This window comes from Epinephelus fuscoguttatus, linkage group LG4, assembly GCF_011397635.1.
Source record: "Epinephelus fuscoguttatus linkage group LG4, E.fuscoguttatus.final_Chr_v1".
NCBI classification, from domain to species: domain Eukaryota; kingdom Metazoa; phylum Chordata; class Actinopteri; order Perciformes; family Serranidae; genus Epinephelus; species Epinephelus fuscoguttatus.
Window position 1 is genome coordinate 12,392,704 of NC_064755.1, and position 23,738 is coordinate 12,416,441.

Genomic DNA, 23,738 nt, shown 5'->3' on the forward strand with positions numbered 1-23,738 from the left:
CATAACTACACTTTCATACATTGTGAGATGCGTGTCTAAACATAGGGTTTATGATGTTTTTAGAGGAGTGGCATAGTGAAGTGGCTTTACTGTGTATAAAAATGACAGAAACTGATCCATATGCATGTCTGCTGTGAATTAACCAGCTTAGCTGATCCTCAGAAGAGGCCCACGGACCACCAGGGGCCCACGAGATCGCCCCAGTGGGACCCCACCACATAGAGAAATAATAATAAAATGAACTGTAATGTATAATTTTCATGTTATTATAGTTCCATGCCGTTCATATTTCGCTCAGATGTCTGCAGACAGATGTAGCTAGAACTGTGCTTAACATCTCACATTCTTTCAGATGTTGTTACTTGAGGTATGATTACATCAAGTGAGGGTCAGGGAAGAGTCATGCTGCACTCTAACCTGAACTTATGAGTTCGTACTAATGTGCCAACCAGAGTTGCTGGTACTTTTCCGAGAGAGAAGTCAGTCAGCACTTTGTCAGAGGGACTTCTCTCTGTATCCAGGAAGTGACGGTGAGGACTTGATGGGGTCGAAACAAGCCGAGGGAGGTCGTCCCGTCTCTACAAAAGAAGTTATGGGTGGAAGAGGAGCCCCATCACGCAAGCCAGAGACAGAAAGGAACACACAGGAAGTTTAAGGATCAGACCTTCAAATTAAGAGCATACTAAGTGGGTCGTGGGAAAATTCATGTATTACCAGGTATCAGCAAATGAATTCCACCATTTTTACAATCTTCCTTGCAATGTTAAGAAAATGCAAGCGAAAAGGCAACTATTGTGATGGTAACTAATGATGGATAACGATGTGGAAAAACATGCACGCTTGGTCAATCTTCCCTTTGATGGACAACAAGATGAACTCGATGAACTTTAGTGGATTTTTCTTGAATATATGTTTAATATAGCACAAATTTAAGTAACAGAACAATGATTCAACCATATATAGTGAATTTAACGGCATACAGGTCTGATCTTACATCGGAGCCTCAACATCTACATGGTCTTGACCTTACAGTATCTTAACTTTCAGACACCCTGTGGCTTCCTCACATGCCTGCATTCGGACAGAGAGGGACTCTGAGGTCTCTGAAAATACCAAACCATGAACATAGATGAATCGTACATTCATACAGTTCCTATTATTATACATGATGACATTCAAACACTTTTATAATGAATACTTTTTCCATGACAGGCAATTTACTCATGGCTGAGGACCCTGGGGCACAAATTAGCTGTTGAATCCCTTTTAACCTCCCATTCCTCCCACTCCATGTGACATGTTGCATTTTTTTTTCTCTGCAAGAGTAGCTACTACTTAACCCCAGACTAGCTTTTTGGTAATCTGAATGGTCAGGTTCAATCATGAATATGCAACATACACACACAAGACTAAAGTAATGAAGGAGTTTGACAGCCTGCAGGACCCATAATTACATCTCACATAATTTTGTGCATAAGTGCTGCACATTTTCAATCAACCAGCACAAACCAGTTAATAGTAGTGAACCTTTTTGGGCTGCTTTGCCCGGTTGGTAATTCGGCCACTGCAATGAGTACTTCTTTAATAGATATAACACATAGAACTTCTGATAACTTGTCAATAATATGCCTTTTCATTTTAAGTATGTTTCCTCAAAGTTAAGATTTACATAAAAATAATTTTTAAAAGTGCCAAATTCAAATAAGTAATACAGAAAATTGTGGAGAAAAACACACCTAAATATTCATTTATTTGTTTATTTGTTTATTTATTCATTGCTTACTTTGTGCTTTAGTTCTACATAAAATGCTGCAAAATTCTCAAGTGGCGTTTTATTTTGAAAATATAAACCGGAAGACCTGTGTTGCATTCAGTCTCTTGTCACTCCTCTCGGGCTGTGGTGGTGGGAAGGTGGTCCTGGGCGAAAAACACCGTCCAGAAAAGCGACCGACGGGGCAACTTTACATGTTTTTGTACAGTCCTTCCATCTCCTAAACAAACCATTAAACTCCGGAATTGACACAAAATGTCGCTGACAAATGAAGTGACGGATTTGACTTGTTGGTCCTCGGGAGTAAAGTTGGGAAAGTACGAGGTGAAAATGGAGAGCCCAGCTGAGTGAGAGTGGGGTGAGGAGGCTGGATTTGGCAAAGTTGGGAGTCCTGCCCTGCTGCTGCTAGCAGGCTAGTTAGCATGCTCAGACACTTCGCTATCTCGGATAAGTAAGTTGCTTTTATGACTGTAATGTTGGGCTTATTTGTGAAAGTTTTTAAAGACTGTCCTGGTGTTACTCAGTGTTGCCTTAAATAACGGTCTAATGAGTTTTTGGCTGAAGAAAAAACACTGACATGAGTGGGGCCTGGCCATTTTTTATTTTAACTAAACTTTAATGTAGTTGTCCATTAAATGTCTGATACAAATGTGCTCATGTGTTATGGTTTCTTCAACGTGTAGAGCACTTTAAAGTATGTTTTCAGTGTTGTTTCCAGATGATTTTCTATAATAATAACTGAAAAAGTAAAGTAAGTTGATAAACATTTTGTACTGAGAACTTTTAACAATATATCAAGCAGAGTTCCAACATTTGATACTCGGATAAAAGTGACCATCTGTGTTAGTGCAGCTATTTCTTACAATGGCAAAGCTATTCTTTGTTTCTTGGCCAAAACATGTCTGGATAGCTGTAATCATATTTTGGCTGAATGTTTCACAATATGGCCTCATTACACCACTTCTATACAAAAATGTTTTTCGCTTTTGTGCTAAAATTATCATTGTGTTTAGGTCAGTTGCTTCTCTGCCTTTCAATGATTGGCCTAATTGAAATCTGCTCCTGTCATCTCCGCATACACTCGTGCCCATGTGCAAGCCTAACCATAATCACTCAAGATTCATATTTCATACTGTGTTTCTGCGTTTCAGAGCTTCCCTCCGCTGTTCTCCAGCCTGTGATTCTCCAGGGGAGCTGCTTTATCTGTGGCAAGACCGCTGCTGACATTGCAGCTTCCCCCAATGGATCGGAGCATAGTTGATGATCTTATTTTCTGTGGAAGATCTGCCTGAATCCTTCTGCATTTTTCCTAAAGGCACTTAAACCTGTTTTAGAGAACTGCTCTGCCCCCCAGCCCTGATCAATCATTTTTGCCCCGTGAGCATCAATATAGCTGTACTCATGCAGTTTTTTCTCAAACACTCAACATATTACGACATCTGAGATGGGGCCCCGGTAGGTTCTTAAAGGGGCGTGAGGTACCCCCTGCCTGCCAACTGTGCCGTCTGTGTGTGTGTGTGTGTGTGTGTGTGTGCGCGAGACCCACCGGCACAGGCCTATAAAAGAATACTGTAACAAAAAGAACCGGTAATACAGTACTTGCTGATGGAGCCGAGACACACAACGTGCTTGCCCAGAATATATTCATGAACTGTTGGACTTTTTAAAGTGGACGTAAGTGGATGTATCGGGTGTATTCATGAACTGTGACTGCTGATGCCAGCTCATTGGGACGTGAGTGGGTGTAATCAGCTTTATTCATGAACCCTCTGTCTGAGTCTGGGTACGGCCTGGATGGTGGATGTCCTGAGTGTGTTGAATCAGCTGTTGCGGTGATGAGGCAGGGCTCCTGGTGGCCTGTGAGGCTGGCTGGGCAGTGGCCCAAGGTGATGTGATGGGGTGCAGGAACAGTAAGGTCCTCCCTGAGCCTCCAGGGGATGTTCAGTTGGACCTGGTCAAAAAGGTCAGTAGGACAATGTTGTTAATACTCCCATTGGTAACACTGCTTTGTTCACAACTACCTGTATTACTATTGATAATATTACCTTAGTAGGGGTGTGATTCTTTTTTTATTGAACAAGCTATTGAATATTTTTGTTACTTGCAGAGTAATCATTGAGTCTCATAATGTAAAAAACAAGACTCAATAAAAAGATACTTAAATATGTCAAGTTGGGCTTTGGGAAATTGTCGCAGGCTTTTTTTTAAACTATTTTTTTTTACCTAAGAAAATAATCAACACAAATCGATAATGAAAAATAGTTATTTGCAGGCGTAATACCCACTAAAGCTTTAATGAGGATTCATCTTAGACAATCAAAGGGGTTCTATGTGAAATTCAGAGCATATGAGTTCTTTACACATGGCTCTCAACACGGAGGTGGCCGAGCTGGCGGCTAGCAGCTAATGGTGCTAACTCCCTAAATAGCGCCTAACAACAGCAACATTGCTGTCAGAGCAAATGGTGTTAACTGGGGGTAACTGGAGGGTGGGTGCTATGCTTCAGGGACAGTTCTATCCTGGTATCAGCACTAACCACCATATGAGCGCTGTGCAGTGTGGCGGTGATGAGCTAGCTAGTGGGATACACACATGCAGTCAGATGCATGCGCGGCTGGACTGGCTTATTAAAACAAACCACAGTCAGATATAAGATACAAGATAGTGTGATTTCTTTTTCTGCTCAGAACGCCAATCCAGTACTGGTCAGGCTATACTAACTATAGACCAAAAATCTATATGACAGTGTCTTTACATATGACAGCTCATTTACTCTTTTCTTTCTGTCTGCACAGAAAATCAATTAACTTTTGTTGTTTTTCTCTGGTTTGTAGTTTGCATCTGTGATAAATTGTGTTCTTGTGTCTTTCAGGTTGATCCTCCCCAACCTCCTCAGACAGATATCTATAAGCACTTCATACGAGGGGATGGCACTAGGAGCAAGATGGGTGGGGCCGGTGGAGGGGGAGGTGACAAGGCTGACTCCACCTCCCCTAATCAAGCTCAGGCCCAAGCTGCCACTCCCACCGCTTCTGCCCAGCCCCCTAAGGACCCATCCGATCTGTCGGACCCTCAGCGGAAGAAAGTGGCAAAATATCGGGCAAAGTTTGACCCCCGGGTCACGGCCAAGTATGACATCAAAGCTTTGATAGGTCGTGGGAGTTTTAGCCGGGTCGTCCGTGTGGAGCACAAGAGCACGCGGCAACCGTATGCCATCAAAATGATAGAGACCCGTTACCGGGAGGGCAGGGAGGTGTGCGAGTCAGAGCTGTGTGTTCTACGACGCGTTCGTCACACCAATATAATCCAGCTGATGGAGGTCTTTGAGACGGCAGAACGTGTCTACATGGTGATGGAGCTGGCCACAGGAGGAGAGCTCTTTGACCGCATCATTGCTCGCGGCTCCTTCACAGAGCGGGACGCCACACGGGTGCTGCAGATGGTGCTGGATGGCGTTAAGTATCTCCACACTTTGGGGATCACTCACCGAGACCTGAAGCCAGAGAACCTGCTCTACTACCACCCCGGAGCTGATTCCAAGATCATCATCACTGACTTTGGTTTGGCCAGCAGCAGGAAGAAGGGAGACGAATGTCTGATGAAGACCACCTGTGGAACGCCAGAGTACATTGCCCCAGAAATCCTGGTGAGGAAGCCCTATACAAACGCTGTAGACATGTGGGCACTAGGGGTGATATCATACATCCTGCTGAGCGGAACCATGCCCTTCGAGGACGACAACCGCATGAGGCTCTACCGGCAGATCCTCAAGGGGAAGTACAGCTTCTCTGGGGAGGTGAGGACTTAAATCTGTTACACACTTTCTCCCTCATACACACACACACACACACTCCAGCAGACTTCACCCATATTTGGAATACATTCCTCACACCGCATGAGGCTTTGTTAACAGATTTCTGAGAAGATCAGCTTTTCTTATGAGGTGACATGGTTCAACACAGACACACACGCATTTACACACGCCAAACTTCTCTCCTGACCAATTATCTCACTGCTCACGTCCACATCTCTTACATGTACCCTTACCTTTTACCTTGCCATACTCGCTCTCATGTATTTGTCCTCTCTAAGTCAATATGCCCTCCCTCTAAGTGTGTGTATGTGTGAACAGTAAGTTATGCTCTATCTGTGTATGTAGTCGGAAGAATGCTGAGTAGTCCGTTCCTTTGTTTCGTAGCGTGGGATGTTTATGTTGCCAGTGAGCTTTACAAAAGGGGCCCTTGGTTAATGTTTGCCCCACATACAGCCACTCCAGCGCAAATAATAGCTGAGTAGTTTTGTAATATTTAATAAGGAGTGGTTGAATCATCTCGGTTTTCTTGAAGTGTGTCCAGTTTTGAACTTCTCGAGTGTCTGACAGGTAAGATAAGGTTAGGTTTGACACTCTTAATAATTGAAATCACAGTTTCAGGGAGCCTGTATTTTAGCTGAGGTTTGCAAAGCAGAGCTGCTGGGTGAGTAGTGAGAAAACCTTCCACATAGTGTAGACCATTATGCATTCTTAGGATGATATGGTGGTTATTGACTAGATGTTGTGGTCTTAGTTGTCACATAAAAGACTAAGTTTAAAAAAAAAGGGAGATTTCTCATGAGAGCAATGACAGAGCAATCTTTATTCTCTTCCAACATGAGTCCAAAAACTAAGGCGTAAAAACTGATATTTTCTTAAAGAGTATCCTTGGCATTTCTGTTTGAAAAACGACAGGCTGAAGAAGGCAAAATGATGGCTGTATATAAGGTTTGTGAACTGATGTTGAGCCAAAACAGTGAAGTTGTGGGCCAGAAACCAAAACAATGAGTTGAAAGACAGTAAATAATTCGTAGAACTGAGGGGAATTGCAGAGCTAGGTTGCAGTGTGTGGGTTTGTCACTCCGAGCTACAACATTATTTTTGCATTATATCATGTAGTCATTTGACCAACTGCTATCATAGAAATATTTATTATAGTAGCATTAAAGGAACCCTGTGGAGTTTTCTTGTGAATAAACAAAGTTATGCTTACATTTTCATAAAAAGCAGTGTGTGTATCCTCAAGCCGTGACACTAGTGTGATGCATTTAGGGCTGGGCAATATGGAGAAAATCAATTATCATAATATTTTGACCAAACACCACATTATAGATATTGAGACAATATTGTAGGGTTGACTGTTAGTGTTTTCACAATATATTTACACAACGAGAGTCCTGATAAATAATATAATGACTGAGTAGATAAATGCAAATAATGAAACAGAGGAGTCTGGTATGTTCAGAAAAATACATTGCATTACTGTAATGCAGCCTTTAAAACCAGGAAAAGACAACACTTACAATATTACGATATCTAAAATCTAAAACAATATCTAGATTCTAGTCACATATTACAATATTTAATATAATATTGATATACCGCCCAATTCTAGATGCATTGTAGTTTTTATATGTATTATGTATGTATATGTATTTATTAGATCCTGCATCGTTTACATGGACATTTGCTAGCTTATAATCTTCTTTCTTACCTCTGTGGGTGCTAGTTCTCTCAGCACATTACTGCCACCAGCTGTTCATCATTGGAATAGCTTGTGCGTGATCATCCAGGTGTGCATAATGCAAACATAAACTCCACAGGGGACCTTTAAGTGCTCTAAAATTATTGTAAAACAGCTTCAAAAATGTTTTAATCAAACATAAAATACCACTGTGAATTAATAAAAAGTGAAAATTTCTAGAGCTGAAACAAATCAGTCACTTGAAAGAAAATTCATCAACCACTTTTGATGAACAATTTAACTCATTAATCACACAGAAATAAATTTGCATGGATTTGCTCTTTCTCCCTGTTTAATTTAATATATATATATATATATATATATATATGAAATATATACAGTATTTACTGTGTTCTGCTGTGACACTTGTGCATTGATTGAATATTTGTAATGGCTTTGAACACAACACAGACATTCATGGCTGAGGACTCCTTGCAAAGAAGCAGTACAACAACTTGTATAATGTCACAGTGCATGGCACCTGTAGTTAAAGAAAATCCTGTCCTGAGGGTAAGTGAGAGGTGGAGCCGAGGTGGGGCGGACTTGAATGCAGTTCCCTTGGGGACAAGTGTCTTTACAACTGCAATAAATAATGTTCACATTTACAGCTGCAGTCCAAGGACTAACGACAGCCCAGAGATTGTTGGAAGTGGAGGAGAGATGTATGTCTGAGGCTTATATATGTGTCATGTATCTTTAGTCAACACTGGTAATTTACCTGCTGTGTGAAAAGGGGGGTTAGTTGTCTACTGGGAGACTGAAAACACAGCTGGTTGCCAAGCAGGACATCATGTACAAACTGTGTGTGTGTGTGTGTGTGTGTGTGTGTGTGTGTGTGTGTGTGTATGTGTGTGTGTGTGTGTGTGTGTAGAAAGGCATGCAGCCTTGATATTCTCAATTCCTGTCTAAGTAGGGGGTAGAGTTTGACTCACTACCAGTCAGTCTTACTAAATAGAGTCCATGTCTCTGAAAGAGAACATTTTGCTTTTAACAGCATTTTATGTTACATTAGATCTTTACTCTTCACTCTATCAGCAAATCAGTTACTGTACAAATCACTCCGCACCTATTATTGAGTCTGACAGTATCTAAAGACCAAGAAAACCCATTATTACATTGAGTCAAATGACCAAATGTCTAATACGGTCAAATGACCCAAGTTTTTTGTCAGCTCAGAGCTCATAACACTGTCCTTACCAGACATTCTCTTCTTTCTATCACTTTGCTGCCCTCTTGTGTCCAGTGGACAAAATTTCACTGATTCTAAACAAACCATACATTCTTACAAGATTGTTTAATGTCTCCCTCCACCCAAAGAAGTGTTCTGTTTATTGTTACTCCACTTGAATGTTTGAGCTTCACTGTGCAGAACAATGTATGTTCAGGGTTTGACACTAGAAGGCTGTTTTCTCAGTCATCTACTGAAGGTGGAGTTAAATCAGAGATGTGTTCGTACAAGTATGTTTTTGTGACATCATCACACCTAGTTTGGAAACCAGTCATGTTCCTGTATGCAACTTACACAAGTGTGATTGAAACCTTAAACCTTCAGTGCACATAAGATCGGACTTTTCATTGAAGTAGAAAACATTATGTTCAGCAGTTAAACTTCTGAAATTAACCATTTTTGCACATGTATAGTTTTCATATTAATTGACTACTGACAGGACTCAGGTGAGGTCAGGGCTTTATGTAAAGGTAGCAAACAGGTGCCAGACCGCAAGCAGCAGGCATCTATGAGACACCACTGATGTTGTCATTGTTCCCACATCACGTCATGGAAAACCTTAAATTTTTGGTGCCTGCTGGGATCCAACTTTTTGGGTTTTGAATCAAATTTGTTTTGTTCATAATGTTCCGAACAGTTTCAAATCACGTGCAGGGAACCAGAATGTAACCCGTTCCGTGCTGGTGGAAAAGCGGTATCAGAGCACCACTGGTTTAGACTATGTAGAGGGCAGGTTTACCAGTGATCAGTGTACTCAGTTTGTTCATTACTATCTCGTCTCACGTCTGTGTCCCCTCTCCAGCCGTGGCCCAGCGTGTCCAACCTGGCCAAAGACTTTGTGGAGCGGATTCTAACAGTGGACCCCAGCGAGCGTCTCACAGCTGGCCAGGCTCTCAAGCACCCCTGGATCGTCAGCATGGCTGCCTCCTCCTCCATGAAGAATCTACAGCGCTGTATATCTCAGAACCTCCTGAAGCGGGCGTCCTCACGCTGCCACAGCACCAAGTCTGCCCAGTCCACTCGCTCCAGCCGCTCCACCAAATCCAACAAAGCCCGGCGGGTGCGAGAGAAAGAGCTGCGGGAGCTGAACCGTCGCTATCAGCAGCAGTACAATGGCTGAAACAGGGACAGTGACAGCCAGTGGCTGTAGCAGACCTTGTACTTTTAGGGGGAAACAGCACTACAATGACTGAACTTTTACAATGACTACCACCATTCGAAGTTGCTGCCAGTGTTTGAGGCCAAAGTGGCTTCAAGTTCCAAATCATTGCCTTAAAAAAAGAGGACAATGACTTGACTCGACCATGGCTACCAGCAAAAGTAGAATTAAGATTGAAAAGTAACTGCTGCCAGCTGAGAATTCCTCTGGCAGCGCGTCTCCTGACGAGCACAGAGAAGGACACACCAGTAAAGTTTTGAACTCTTAAGGGTTACATCATCTCTCCATCCATTCCTTCACTTTTTCTCTGGCAGGATGGTGCCTTCCACTCCTTTGCTTTTGTTCTTTCAATCCCTGTGTCTCTACATATTTATTTATTATTGTTGACATGATTATTAGTCTCCATTCAAATGGTCACTGGATAATGACCTTCCATGAGGATCTGTTGAACAGAGTTCTGGGTACTGAAGTTTTTAAGAAGAAAGGGATACTTTTAGAAGAGGGGGAAACAATTTCCCCGCACTCATTCCTGATTGAAAATTGCTGTGAATTTATTGTTGTACCAATTGTACAGACCTTGTCTTAAGATGTGGGTGATGCAAGCACACTGCAAAAAAAACCACACCCTTAAAGGTCAAAATGAAGGCTTATTTTTTAGTCACTTCTAAGCTTATCTAATCTTGCCATTATTGCTCTGTTGATACCATTGTTCTAAAACTGTCAAAAGATTGTGAAGCTGTTTTGTGTTAAATCCTCAGTGTATTGTATTAGACAGTAGGCCACACAGTCCACTCCCTGTGATTTTTAGACTTCAACAGATTCAATCATGAGGTGCCTTCTATGATCCCTTCAAGCTGAAGAGCATTATTCTAATAGTTTGCTGTCTTTATAAGAGGATGTGGCCGTTTAAGATGTTATGTGGTTTTACTGTTTCATTGTTTGTGTCAGTGGGAATGGTAAATGTTGTGTGCAGCAATGAAGGCAAAGATCTCTGCTGCCAATTGCACCAGCTCTTTGTAAGTTCAAACTGAGCTTTGTTTAAAACACAAGTGTTTACTAAGTGGAGACTTACACATCACTAAATTAAAGCAGGTTGCACCACACAAATTAGTCCTTACGTAAAAATTAATAAAATGTTGACTACAACCTGTAGCTATCTCAACCCACTGACAAAGCTAACGTTAGCTTGCTAATATTTGACCCATTCATGTCTTTGCGCCTCCTAGGATAAAGAAGGCAGGACCGGCCTTACTCTGCCATGCCCCGCCTCTGACTGGCTTACCCTAACCAATCCCACTCTTCTTGCCTAAACCTACCCAACCAACAAAGGCAATGAGTACTAGCCCATCACAGGGAGAGTAGGGTGGGTCATGCCTTCGATATCCTAGGAGACACAAATTTGAGACACGTTCAAACTGAAGAGTAAAAGAGATATTTGACCCAACACTGGATCAAAATGCTGTTTGATAATAATGTTAAATGGGAAGACTTTAAATTACATTTCTGAAAAAACAACTTGTTATGCCAAGACTGATCATAACTATAGCTAAGTTTGTCTTGTTTGTTGTTTGTCCCCCAAAATTGCACATTTTAAAAGTTACGCTACAGCTTTACGAGCTTTGACATTTGTAGTGGTGTAGTCTCGCTCACCAGACCTTTCTCAAGAAAAGAAAGGTCTGGCTGGGCCGACTCTCACTGTGAGATTGGAGAAAAAAAACACCCCAGCTGCTTGTACTTCTTTGAACCAATCACAATCGTTCTGGGCGGTGCCACAGCAACGGTGCGCTTGCAAAAATATTGCCAGGGGGAAACAGGTTTTGGTGTAACACACCCTCAAAAATATCGCCTACAGGACACGAACCATGGCAGGAAAATGGCTACATCCCCGCAAGATCAAACACCACAAAAGTTAGTAAAGGACGTGTTGAAAACGGTTGAAAACTGCTACACAACCGGAGATGGTAGGGCGGGACTTCAGCGTGGTTCGTTCCGCCCAATGAGAGGCTGATCTCTGCAGCGAACTCCCGCCCACTCAGACTAGTAGCGGTGTAACCTGATTAAATAAATCACGAGTCAAAACTAGCTAGTTAAAGAGGACATCTGGTATTTTTCAGCCTAGACACTATTTTCCCACGTCTTAGTGTCTAAATGACTGATGTAGTCCAGTACTAAGAGAGAGTACTGAAGCCTGCAACAGCGAAACAGGCTACAGTGTAACCACTCAGAGCATGTGTCCCATTAATTTACGTCCACTAAAAGTGTTTTAACAGGCTCAGATTATTATGGCAGTCTTAAAGCATTATGAAAAAGACCCTACAGAGATATTATAATGTTTTTCCATAAATTTCACTGGTTCCTTTCTGGTTTCTGTCCAAGCCTCATCAAAGAAGTCTTGTTTTGATATTTTGCAGTCTTTTTCACATTGTTGAAATCGGCTAATTATTCAGCCATGACATTGAACATCTTTTAGATAATGCTAAACTATGCTTACTGTACTCCCAACAAACTCTTCCCAGCACTCTTCTCTCCAAGGCTCTGTCATGTTTCCACTGTTAGAGATATTTCAGAACGAGACTACTCCTTAAGCGAGACTTGGACACAAAACAGACCAGAACAAATGAAGAATTGATCAACTTCTCTGTAGGGTTTTTTCTCTTATGTTTGTTTTATCAGTCTAAGCCTGTTATTGTCAGAAACAAGCACTTTAAATGTACGTACATTGAAGGGACTCATCTGCCCTGTATAATTACATTGCAGCCTATTTCGCTGCTGCCAGCTGCAGCACTCCGGCTGAGTACTGGACCACTTTTAAAAAGAGCTGTTCCCTCGAGTCACTTAGACATAAAAACATAGGAAAACAGGGTCCAGGTTGAAAATACCGGAGTTCCTGTTTAACTTCGTAATAGTAATAACTTCACAGCTGGTGCAACCCAACTGATATCCATAGCACAGCTCCAAGGCAGAGAAACCCATCGTCCTAAATTTGTTTACTACACATGACCAAAATGAAGGAAACCACTGAAGATGATGAGCAGCATGAAGAGGTGAATCAAATGACCATTAGTATGTATGATTATAAAAGATGATGTACTGCATATGTTTTCTTTTGTTTGTAAAGGTCACCTTGTCTATGAAAGTGCACTTAAATCAGAATAAATTCCAAAGGAAGAGATAAACTCAAATTTATTAAATCCACAAAATTCATAGTCAGAGAACAACAGATTGTAGCTCTCTTATGTCCTGCACAGTATGTTTTTGGTGCTACAGCAATAATCTGAAATGAGAATAGACTAGGCAATTTGTTTTTTGTAACATTATGGTATAGTTTTAATAGTAAAAGGCTGCATTACAGTAAAGTGGATTTTCTGAATATATTAAACAGTTCAAGCAAAGGGAAATGCAAAATGAGCACAACTTCACATTTTATCATAATATCCATGTTTAAATGATTTAAAATGATTCATCTTCAACTTTGTCAAAAAATAATGTGATATTTGAATATTTGATAAGTGAAGATTTTCCTAAAGTAGCACAGCTTGTCTGAAAAACAAGTGAGGATTATTTGCCTTTTTATGCCTTTTGTTCCTCCTTTTATCTGGCGAAGCACTTAATCTCTACTGTTAAATTGAATTTTGGTCTAAAATTGTAATTTACCTTTATATCGGACTCCGTCTTTCTGTATTTTGTCCCTTCAGAACTCCCCCATAGTAAATCAGTTGCTACAGTGTGGTCTTCTTTATATAAGCATTTTGCTGTGATCTACCCCAGACTTATGAAGTGTGTTGCTGTTGTGAACTTTTTAACACATACTGGAAATCTAACCGAGCCATGTCAGCTGACCTCAGTTTTTCCCTTCTCTTTTGTCTTTTGTTCTTTGCTTGTTTCAAGATGCCCTGTCATCTTTCCATTTTCCTTGATGTAAGTCAGATTTAAAATTTTGTTTTCTTTTGTCCCACTGCTGTTATCTGCCCTGATGTCTCATCTCTTGGCGGGACTGAATTGTTTATAAAAGACTGTAAATGACGCTAACATTGGAACTGGTATTGGTACACTCAGATCATCACTCTGTCCTACTGTTTTTTGAAATTCTCCGCCCAAAATGTGTCTTTTTAAAATCAAACGCACACTATGTAAGCTTTAAAAGGTGCAGTTAAAATGAAGAAACCAGCTGTGGTCATCTCAAAACAAAGATTTTTTAGGTGAGGTATCACTCTGAGGTGTCCTACTTTCTGCAACACACAGTATGATGAGGTGACATTAGTTCTGGTAGGTAGTTAGTTCATTGATTGCTCCTAGAGCATAGCATCTATGTGAAATAAACATTTTTTAAGACTCAGTCACAAAGTAATCATTTGAACTCAAAGGAATTGCTGTGGTTGAAGTAGTCAGCAACATTATTGAGTGCCTATTGTATACCATGTTCAATGAATGACCCAATCAGTTCATTAGCAGTTTTGCAGAATGTCAGCACATTTGTAAGTCTGTCCTTTCATGTTTTTATATATCTGTGTGATTTTATATAAATGCTGTCGTCCTAAATGAAGTAGCCAACTCATCACTGTTATCTGAAAGCAGTTTTTTTGTTATTATGTGTCTAAATGAATGATAACACTTTGATTCTTCTACCATTAACTTTTATTTTTCTAAACGGTGAGTTGTATGTGCCAATAAAACACTCGAACCTGACTTGCTTGAATGTGTTTTGATTTGACACTATTCTCATATGTGATTGGTCCAACAGGTGTGTTAGTCAGAGTGTACAATAAGACTATTGGTACTTCTCAAAGTCAAGGATTCTTTCTTGGTAGGACAGATCCTTCCAAGTTGGGTCCTACAGAGGCTACGCAAGACTCCTTCCTAACATTTGGTGAACACACATTGGAACAGGCCAGCAACTGCCCAGGTGTGCGTCACTGAAGAGACCCCACCTTCAATTCTGGCAAATTGTGCACACAGATTTGTGAGTACTTCATACCTGCTGAGGATACCCACATGTGTCCTTGAAAATTCTCTAAGGGAAGGACTCGGACCTCGATAGAATTCGAAGGGTCCTTGACATTGGAACAGTCCTTCAGCAGGATTCGATGACCTAGCCTCCTTGAAATAGAGCAATTTAAGGATCCTTCTTGACTTTGAGAAGCACCATATATTGGCAATCTTCTAGCACATATTGTTGAACTACTGTTGTTTTCAGGTTCATCAGTTTACTGTTTTTATGCCTCTGTGCTGGCAATAGTCGTGAATGGAGGCATTATGTTTTTGGGTTGTCTCTCCATACGTCTGCCTGTCCCATTCTCGTGGATGCTCAAGAACACCTAGAGGGATCTTTTTTCCTGCCTGTCACACTTGGTCTCAAGAATGAACTGATAAGATTTTAGTGGTCAAAGGTCAAGTTTAATGTGACCTTTCATCCATCTTATTCTTGTGACCGTAATATCTCGAGAACACCTTGAAGGATTTTATCAAATTGGCACAAACATCCACTTCAACTCAATAGTGAATGGATTAGAATTTGGTGGTCAAAGGTCAAGACCATTGTGACCTTGCGTTCCTCTCACTATCATGAATGTTATCTTTGAAGAAAACCTTGAGGGAATTTTCTCAAATCTGGCTCAAATGTCCACTTGGCTCAACAATGAATTGATTAGAATTTGGTGGTCAAAGGTCAAGGTCACTGTGACCTTATAAAACATGTTTTTGGTCATAACTAAAGAATTCAAACACTGATTAAAATCTGGACTTCAATTTTAGCATTTTGGAAACAGTCACCAATAATTATATAAAAATGATTACTTCACCCTCATGGGGGTGCTATAATTTAAGATAAACAACAGCCCTGCAGCAAAAACAAATTGATACATCGACTGTCTTTGTGTATTGTTGTTTTGTTTTTCCTTTACATATATGTATATATATATATATATATATATATATATATATATATATATATATATATATATATGTATATGTATATATAAATTTCCACAAATCACTTTTTATAAGCAGAAAACTACTGTGTAATGTGAAAGGGGCCGCATGCTGTGACAACTTAGCCTCTTTTAGTGCTTAATTTGTTTTGCAGCACATATGCTATTTGATTCAGCCGCACTGTTCTTAGATATATTTCCTTAGGAGTCTGTGGAGATTAAAACAAAGCTAAAGGGAAAGTAAAGACTGGACATGCATGCCTCAGAATAAGTTTTAATATTGCTGTGTAAACTGGATGAGTAAGTAGTTGTTAATGTGTTAGCCATGGCAACTTTATACAATGATGCATGTCAGCTTTGTGTCTGTCAACTTGTGGAGTCTTTCTTCCCCCAGGTAGGCAAAAAAAAAAAGAATAAAAAAATAAAATAATATATATATATATATATATATATATATATATATATATATATATATATATATATATACTATTTTTTATATATATATTTTTCTGGTCAGTATATGGATGAAGGGCATCCTGGCTGCAAGCTTGTCTGTGGGAGTGGCCTCAGACAATAGCAACCATAACTCTAATAATGTGTGTGTTGTAAAAGAGTACTTGATCCTAAATGAAAACCAGCATTTCTTTCACTTTTGATATAAGCAGAATTGTGGCCAAAAGCATTTGTGCACTGGTTTCAAGTCAAGTCAGTTTTATTCATATAATGTTTGCAGAATATCACAAATTTGTCTTGAGGGGCTTTAAAGTCTGTGTAGCATGCCAAATTCATCCAAATGCAATGACATTTCATTTATATGCTCTCAACTATAAACTTATAATCAAAACATAGAAAGTGAAAAGAAAAAAATAATAATTTTAAAACAGTGGCTTACAGCTGTGCAGCATATGACTTTGTTTGTGATGGTTGAAATCTAATGAACTATCAGTACTTACTGAAATACACATGAACCAGTTTAATCACAGCTGATGAGTATCATGGTATTTTATTGTAAATAAACCACTGTAGACCACACAATATCCAAGTGATACTTTAAAGTTGAAGTACTACAAACTGTAGTTTAACTGTAGTTAAATGATCTACTCCTGCTGTGTCCGTCTTGTTTACAGTAGTTTCCTGACGGTGAAAAGCGCCCACTGCTGGCAGAACTGCAGCGTGACCGAGAAGGCTTGGCCATAAGTAGTAGCCGGAGGCCTGGTGGGTTGCCAGGTTTGATACAAAGCGTGACACTCTATGATCATATGCTCATTAAGAGGTGATGGGAAAGTAATAATAGTTACGTTATAGGGTTATAATTTGGATTTCTGTGAGAATATAAAGGGAAAAGAACCATCTCTTAAAGATGAATATCACCTGAATAGGATCGATGAGCTAACTTTGCTCGGCGATTTTAGGAGGACAGGTTCCCCAAACCTGGCATCCCGTCATAACCCGACGTCAGTGGTCTGCGGCTGTAGCGTTTGGTGAGTTTGCTGCTAGCTTTTGTTCGGTGGACAACAAACTACCTACCGAGTAGCTATCAGATCGATAATACACGGACAGTGAAAAATACACACAGATAACTGTGAAGTGTGAGACGCTGCTTAGCTCGGTGAGTATTATCAACACACAAACTACCAGCAGATACACTGTAAAATATCACCAAGCTAGCTAGCTAACGCTATACATGTGATAGGCAGCCGAGGCTAAAGAAAATCTCTTGGCATGTCTTTTTGTTTAATAAACCTATTTCAGATGGCAAAATGTAGCTTTCGCGACATTAACACGTGCTATCGTGGTCTTCAAATAACGCTCTTCACCGTCGACATAGTAAGTGTCCATCTCAGAGACACTTAGCCTCCAGCGTGTGTCTGCTGGTATTTGCTTTGTTTATGCTGGTAAAGTCGTCACTTTAATGTGGCCACACGGTTTGTTTTGTCGTTTTGGCTCAGTGTGGCTTAGTTAGCTAATTAGCTAAGGTGTTTAGTAAATGTTGTGTCGCACTGAAAAGCAGCAAACTGTTATTTTAACTCATGGCCCTGTCGACGGTGTAATTGTGCCCATCGTGTGTAAATGTAGAAACGCTAACACTGGGTCTTTCATGCATCTACTAATGTCAACTAAAGGCATTTAAACGTGTGTGTATTTTGTAGTGTGTCTGGTTTGCTCAAGGAGTGAACCACGAGCACTTAATAGAACAACATGAAGTCTGTGTCATTACTGAAACAGTGGAAGTAATGTGCTTTATGTGATACACACTGTGGACAGATTGTTTTGATCGACAAAGTAGCTGCTGCCAGCTTGTTAACTTTATCTTTCTAACATTTAATTCTGCTTTGGTGTCATTATTTTTAAAGGAGGGATGATTCCATACTAAACTGGTACTATTACACCAAATTTCTGCTAAAAATAAAAACTTCTAAGGGACCCTTTTGCTAACACCCAAAAAACAGACTCCACTTCTCTCCATTCAGATCACTCACACTGTTGTTGATCTTTCCTCTGATTGTGGTGGGGGGCCTTTCCTAGCTACTAATCAATGTCTGCCTGGAGGTTTGATGCCATTTTTGTGGTTTGGTGGTATGTTGACTCAGGTAGTCCCAGCCTGTCTTTTACAGCCCTACCCTAACCAGTGGGGCTATTTTTACAGCTCTGGGTCTAAACCAATAGTTGTTAGCTGCATTGTTGTCTCACACAGGCGGGGATCCTGCCTTGAGCCGGATCTGGTGATTGAGCCCCTTCCTGTCAGACCAGACCAGCCAGGGGCTTTTAATTAAATTGTTCAATCACTTGTGTAGGCCCCTATCTGCAGAGTTTATTTACTATATCATAGAGGTTGAGCAGTGGTAGGCATGTGACTACCCACAAAAGTAACTATGGGGATTATGTGTAATTTTTGATTCACATAAACCCTTAACCCTCCATATAATCCCTTTCCTGTGCAACACTTGACTTGAGCTAGTATACTACTACAAAAGCATTGTCACAATGTTCTTTAAAAAAGCCACATTTACTGTATTTTAGTCAGGCAAAATAAATCAGTTCACTCCTCTGCACTTGGAAACTTTATTCATATTATGAGCAACTTGCTGCTACAAGTTAGGAGACGAGGACAACTGTAGAGCTTCACATGTTAGCTGTGTTTTTCCCCAGAAGTTGCAGTCTTATAAATTTTAATCATGAACATAATATCAATCAACTTAAGTAAGCCTATGCGAAATCTGCACCTGTAGAATTCCGATCTCCTCAGATCTTCTGCAGATTTGAAAATTGTTTTGTAAAGAAAAAAAAGTGTTGCCTATCACATTACAAGCAAAAAAAAAAAAAATTCCACAGATTTTCCCTCTGGATCATCACCAGGCATGTGAAGATAATTACATTATTGACTCATCGAGGTCGGCAAAGATGATCGGTCATGTCCATATATAGCACAACATCGTCCTTGTGTTTATATGTGTGTTTAATTACATAGGAATGTCACCAACATTTTAGCCAACATGATGCCTGAATTTTCATGCTTTTTTCACATTTCAATTCCAATGTCTGAATATTTTAAGACTTAAAAGTTCATTGCTCTTTGAAATGCCATTAAATTATCATATTTCATATCATATCATATCAAATTATATTTGTGGCATGGAATGGTCTTAAAACGACAATAACATTGTTTATCTCAATCATTGCTGGGGCAATATATTGTCCACAAAAAGTAAGTAATGTGATAGGTCTACTCACAGATGAAAATTGTAGTAACAAAAAAAAAAAAAAAAAAAAAAATCTGCAGTTTCCATTCTGGTCTGAGTATAAGTAGTGTTTTGCTAGTGTAACTACAGTCCCCATACAGGAGACGTGGATATCAACAGGAGAACCAGAAGGCTTAGATTATAGTCAAGTGATCCGGCAGTTAAAAGTAGGTTTAGATATCATCGCCACAAGTATACCAGGGGACTGAACAGAATCTGGGCTTGTTTATACACTGCTGTGCCATGTAAATCTATTTGTTTGATTTTGCTCCTTTCTTGATAGCAGTTGTACCGACTAGTGTGCCTGCTGTTAGATAGCACACACGTGTAATACTTGATGGGGTTGTTTTCATCCTTTGATGGGAGTGTTTGATTGGTAATGACCGCCTGACAATAGAGTCATTCCTGCCAGGATAAAATAGACTAAAAGTATACACTCAAACACACGCATGTGGCGTACTGCATATCTGCACACTCAGCTCTGGAACATGTTGCACATGTGCTCTGTGCACATGTGCAACATGCAATAAAGCTCTCTTTCCGTGCAATAAAGCTGAGCAGTCAGAGAGCAGCCGGTCCGCAGCACACTAACACACTCTGAGTGGGTTTTGTGTATGCTAATCGATGAAATCAATCCCAAAATGAGGATGGGTGGGTGCTAAGATAAAAAAAGGTGAGTTTCATGAATAAACACAACAACAGAACACAGGTCTTGGTACACTTTAGGAATTGATAGACTGCCTCTGTGTCCCTCTGGTGTAAAGTAGGAGGCAGTTACAGGCTCTGCAGGAAGGGAGGTCACCTTATGTAATTTGGGCTGGACCCTCAGTCAGCGTGGAGCTGGTTCTCATGAGGTCTGGTGTGGAGCTTGGCAAATGTCTATATGTGTGTGTGTGTGTGTGTGTGTGTGTGTGTGTGTGTGTGTGTGTGTGTGGGTGTGTGTGTGTGTGTGTTGGGGAGTCATATGCCACACAGTTTCAGGTCAGCTGAGGCAGCCCAGCTGAGTCTTTTGTGCTGGTTGGTGATTCTGTGTATGTGTGGTGTGTATCTACCTGGAAAGTTCTTTGTGCCGTGCAGGATGGCTTTCACAGCAGCATAAAGATGTTTTTGATGAGTTTGTTTAGCAGCTCATGGTTATCAGTTATGTGTTGAGATTCTTCACTGGGTCTGTGGCTGCTTCTGTATAACTCAGTATTGCCATCCTTGCAGGTGAGATAAAAGTTTTATCTCAGTCTATGTGCTGTATCTAACAACAGGGCTGTTCTCAGAGGGCACTGACTCCTCCACAAGAGGCTAAATGAGGGAGGAGTGGTTACTACTACATTCTACATCTCTCTGCACCCAACACCTCCATTCCTTCCCCTTGGAAACACTCCTTTCTCTGAACACTACTTGAGGGGATAGAAATGGAAACAAAGCCTCTGTAAGGTTGTTTTTCAAAACCCTGGAGTTGTAGGAGGATAGAAAATATGCTTATTTGTTACCTCTGCAAAGATGGTGTTTTACACTTGATTTGTTTTCTTCAGTCAGCAGCTGATTTCAAAAACATTTGAACCGATTTTCATCACATTTCAATGGACAGATAGACCTGAGGCCAGTGAATGACTGAGTAGAGTTTAGTTGATAATAATAAAAGCTTACTGATATATCAGTACTGATGTAGTCATATCTGAATTGCATTTAAACTATCAGATATGCGAAACGAAATTGCAGTGCAGTAGTACATATTTATGGGCTGTATTGTTATGTATATATGATCTGAAAGTGCAACTATGTAACTTTTGAAAGAAGTAATAACATAATCTTTGTCTCACAAATGAGGAGTTGAACAAGAAAGTGATCAAACCTTGTTCACTTCAATACAGTCTGTGGTTCTGCTGTTACAGCCTGACGTGGTCTGCTATCTTAATGGTCATATCAGACCACAGTAGCCGCTGTTCAGCAAAGGTTAGCATTGGTTCACATGAAAGATATAATTCGTACATTTTCGTAACATAAAAATGGCTAGACCAGTGTTGTTTTTTAAAGTTGTGTACAAATAATATCCCAACAATGTTCAAACCAAAGAAATCGGTCTGTGTTTTTGGTCGCCTTCACCTGTCAGTGGCATCATTTTCCCTTTGCCTCGTTAGCTGTCATATGTGGATTTTTTATATCCACAGTTATTACTATACACTTTTTAGATCTTGGTTGTTTTTATCTTAATCTTTTAACCTGATGAAGGATTTTAGTCATTGGACGTCTGGCTCTGAGGTTATCACAGAAACGAGCTGAGCATATGTAAGTAGTAGCTCCTGCCATGCCAAACAGTGTCAGAGAAATACTGATTTACATGAAACTGCTTAATTTAGTGTTTTTACTGGTTTAAGGTCCATTTGTTTTGGAGAGGAAGAGACCTCTGTGATCAATTCGGCCCCTAGTAAATACCACCTGAACATCTGGATCTTAAGTTATAAAGAAGACAAGCTGAGCAAACGTTAGGTGGAGCTAGGCTAGCAGCCTTTCCAAAACAAGCCGAAAAGGATCGGAGTAACATTAATTTTTAATGTGATACTGCTTTAATCAATGTTTTTATCTGTTTTAATCACCAGATCCACTTCTGTGGATAATTCAGCTCCTGGTAAAAACCTCCCGAACAATTAGAACTGAAGGAATTCTCACCAGGAGAAAAAGACTGCAATGGCGGCATTGCTGCTTCTTGTGTAACTGTTTTGATAGAGAGACCCCATAGTGGCAGAAAATTACATATTGTACATTAAATATATATATTTTTTTAAATTTGTGTTTTTTTTACTTCTATTTATTTGAATTTCTCAGCTATTACATATTCTGCTCCAGACTTGACTGCGTAACTTCTTTCAAACAGATTTGAAGATTCATTGCAAAATCATGTCTATTATATAAGGTTTTATGTAACAACAAACATCAGATGACTACTAGTTATTATATTTTCATTATTCTTAAACATTGATTGTGGATCCTGGCCTCATAACAACAGTACTGTCAGGCTCTAATCTGAGTCTTGGATATCAGCCATCGGCTGTAGATTGTTTTGCAGCCACAGCTGTGACAGTAATGGAGAATCGACTCCATATGCTGAGAGTATGTGTTTGCAGGGTCACAAAATCAATTTGCAATTAATTTGAAGTGATAGGAATTCATGTTGTGGGTGTAATAGCATGTGTAAAACTTGTTAAATACAGGTAGCTATTGTATAAAATATATATTGTATTTGCAAAACACTCATGTACTTCCATTTAAATGTCAACAAGCTCTGTCCTGACTCCTCATCATTCATTTTGGCTGTTCCTTGTCTTTTTCTTTCAGATAAAAACAGGACTGCTTTGGAACTCTTAATTGACACCAGCATTTTCCTCCATCACTGCTCCCACCCTCCTCCCATCCATCCGTTGCTTTCACTGGTTGCCTCCTCCAGTTCTCAACATGGCGACTATGTTCCTACTCTGGCTGTGCCATTGACCTCCACACTGGACTACCACCATGGAGAGAAAACGCAGAAAGAAATTAATCTAGCTGCTCAGGCCGTTTGCAGTATGGACTCATTTTTGGAGCTCTGGACCTGAAATGCTCTGTCCTAACCCCTGACCCCAAACCAGGTTTTAGCTGCTCATTTTTCATCTGAAACAGCATACCTGCTGCTGGAGTTTACAGGGCCTGGTCAAACCAATGGTTTGTGCTACTTCACATCTCAAAATGCTCCTGCTTCCTGTGTGGGCATCCATGCTTTTAGGGCTGCTGATGGGCTTCCTCCCTGTGGTGGGGATGGAGCCAACAGGAGAAGCCAAATCTAAGTCCGACCACACCCCCAACACAGAGCCTCTCTCTTCATCATCTGGCTCCAATTGTTCCCAGTTAACCCTCAAACTGGAGTTTTCCTCCCAGGTGGTGGAACATGGTAAGAAGAAATTGTTAAAGCTGGTAGACATGTTATTAATTGTGTCTTTATGAGGTTTGGAAACACTATATTTAAACATTTCCAAAGAGTCAATGGGATAGCTTAATTGTGTTTGAATTTTGAAGGTACCCAAAGTTACTCGAGTCCTTTCGTATTGAGTATTTACATTTCAGTTACAGTGCACAATTAACCCAGGCCTGCCTTAATAGGAGAGCCATGTCTGCACTGTGATCCCAAGAATCAAGGAGATTATTAAAAGCTAAGTCATGTACTAGATACATGCTTGTTTCATTCACTATTTAGCAGTGATGAAGGTTTAAAGCTTTTTTTCCTCAGTAGCAGTCTAGTTTTAAAAAAAATGACCATGGGGGGAATTAGAGTTGGGCCAGTATGAAGATTTTCAACCAGTTTTATATGAAGCCCAACACCAGAGCGAACTGGT

General features: G+C 40.2%; 2 protein-coding genes across 2 annotated transcripts in view; both read left to right on the forward strand.

Moving 5' to 3' along the window:
• Nucleotides 1-1,853: 1,853 nt before the first annotated feature.
• Nucleotides 1,854-14,393, forward strand: pskh1 (protein serine kinase H1). Its single transcript, XM_049574298.1, has 4 exons — nucleotides 1,854-2,222; nucleotides 2,923-3,734; nucleotides 4,644-5,567; nucleotides 9,357-14,393. Exons 2-4 carry the CDS (start codon nucleotides 3,666-3,668, stop codon nucleotides 9,672-9,674), a joined length of 1,311 nt encoding a protein of 436 aa, XP_049430255.1. The 5' UTR covers nucleotides 1,854-2,222; nucleotides 2,923-3,665; the 3' UTR covers nucleotides 9,675-14,393.
• Nucleotides 14,394-17,092: 2,699 nt separating this feature from the next.
• The window catches only part of mbtps1 (membrane-bound transcription factor peptidase, site 1), a 32,851-nt gene continuing 26,205 nt past the window's right edge, over nucleotides 17,093-23,738 (forward strand). Inside the window, exons 1-2 of the mRNA XM_049574605.1 lie at nucleotides 17,093-17,249; nucleotides 22,708-23,296. Coding sequence (XP_049430562.1) covers nucleotides 23,068-23,296 — 229 coding nt within the window. The 5' untranslated portion in view covers nucleotides 17,093-17,249; nucleotides 22,708-23,067. The remainder of the gene's footprint in view (nucleotides 17,250-22,707; nucleotides 23,297-23,738) is intronic.

Excerpts from the sequence above, each read along its gene's own strand:
- pskh1 (XM_049574298.1), top strand. The coding sequence starts at position 3,666 with ATGGGGTGCAGGAACAGTAAGGTCCTCCCTGAGCCTCCAGGGGATGTT. Across the intron at positions 3,735-4,643 it reads AGTTGGACCTGGTCAAAAAG|GTTGATCCTCCCCAACCTCC; the intron begins GTCAGTAGGACA and ends TGTGTCTTTCAG. Across the intron at positions 5,568-9,356 it reads AGTACAGCTTCTCTGGGGAG|CCGTGGCCCAGCGTGTCCAA; the intron begins GTGAGGACTTAA and ends TCCCCTCTCCAG.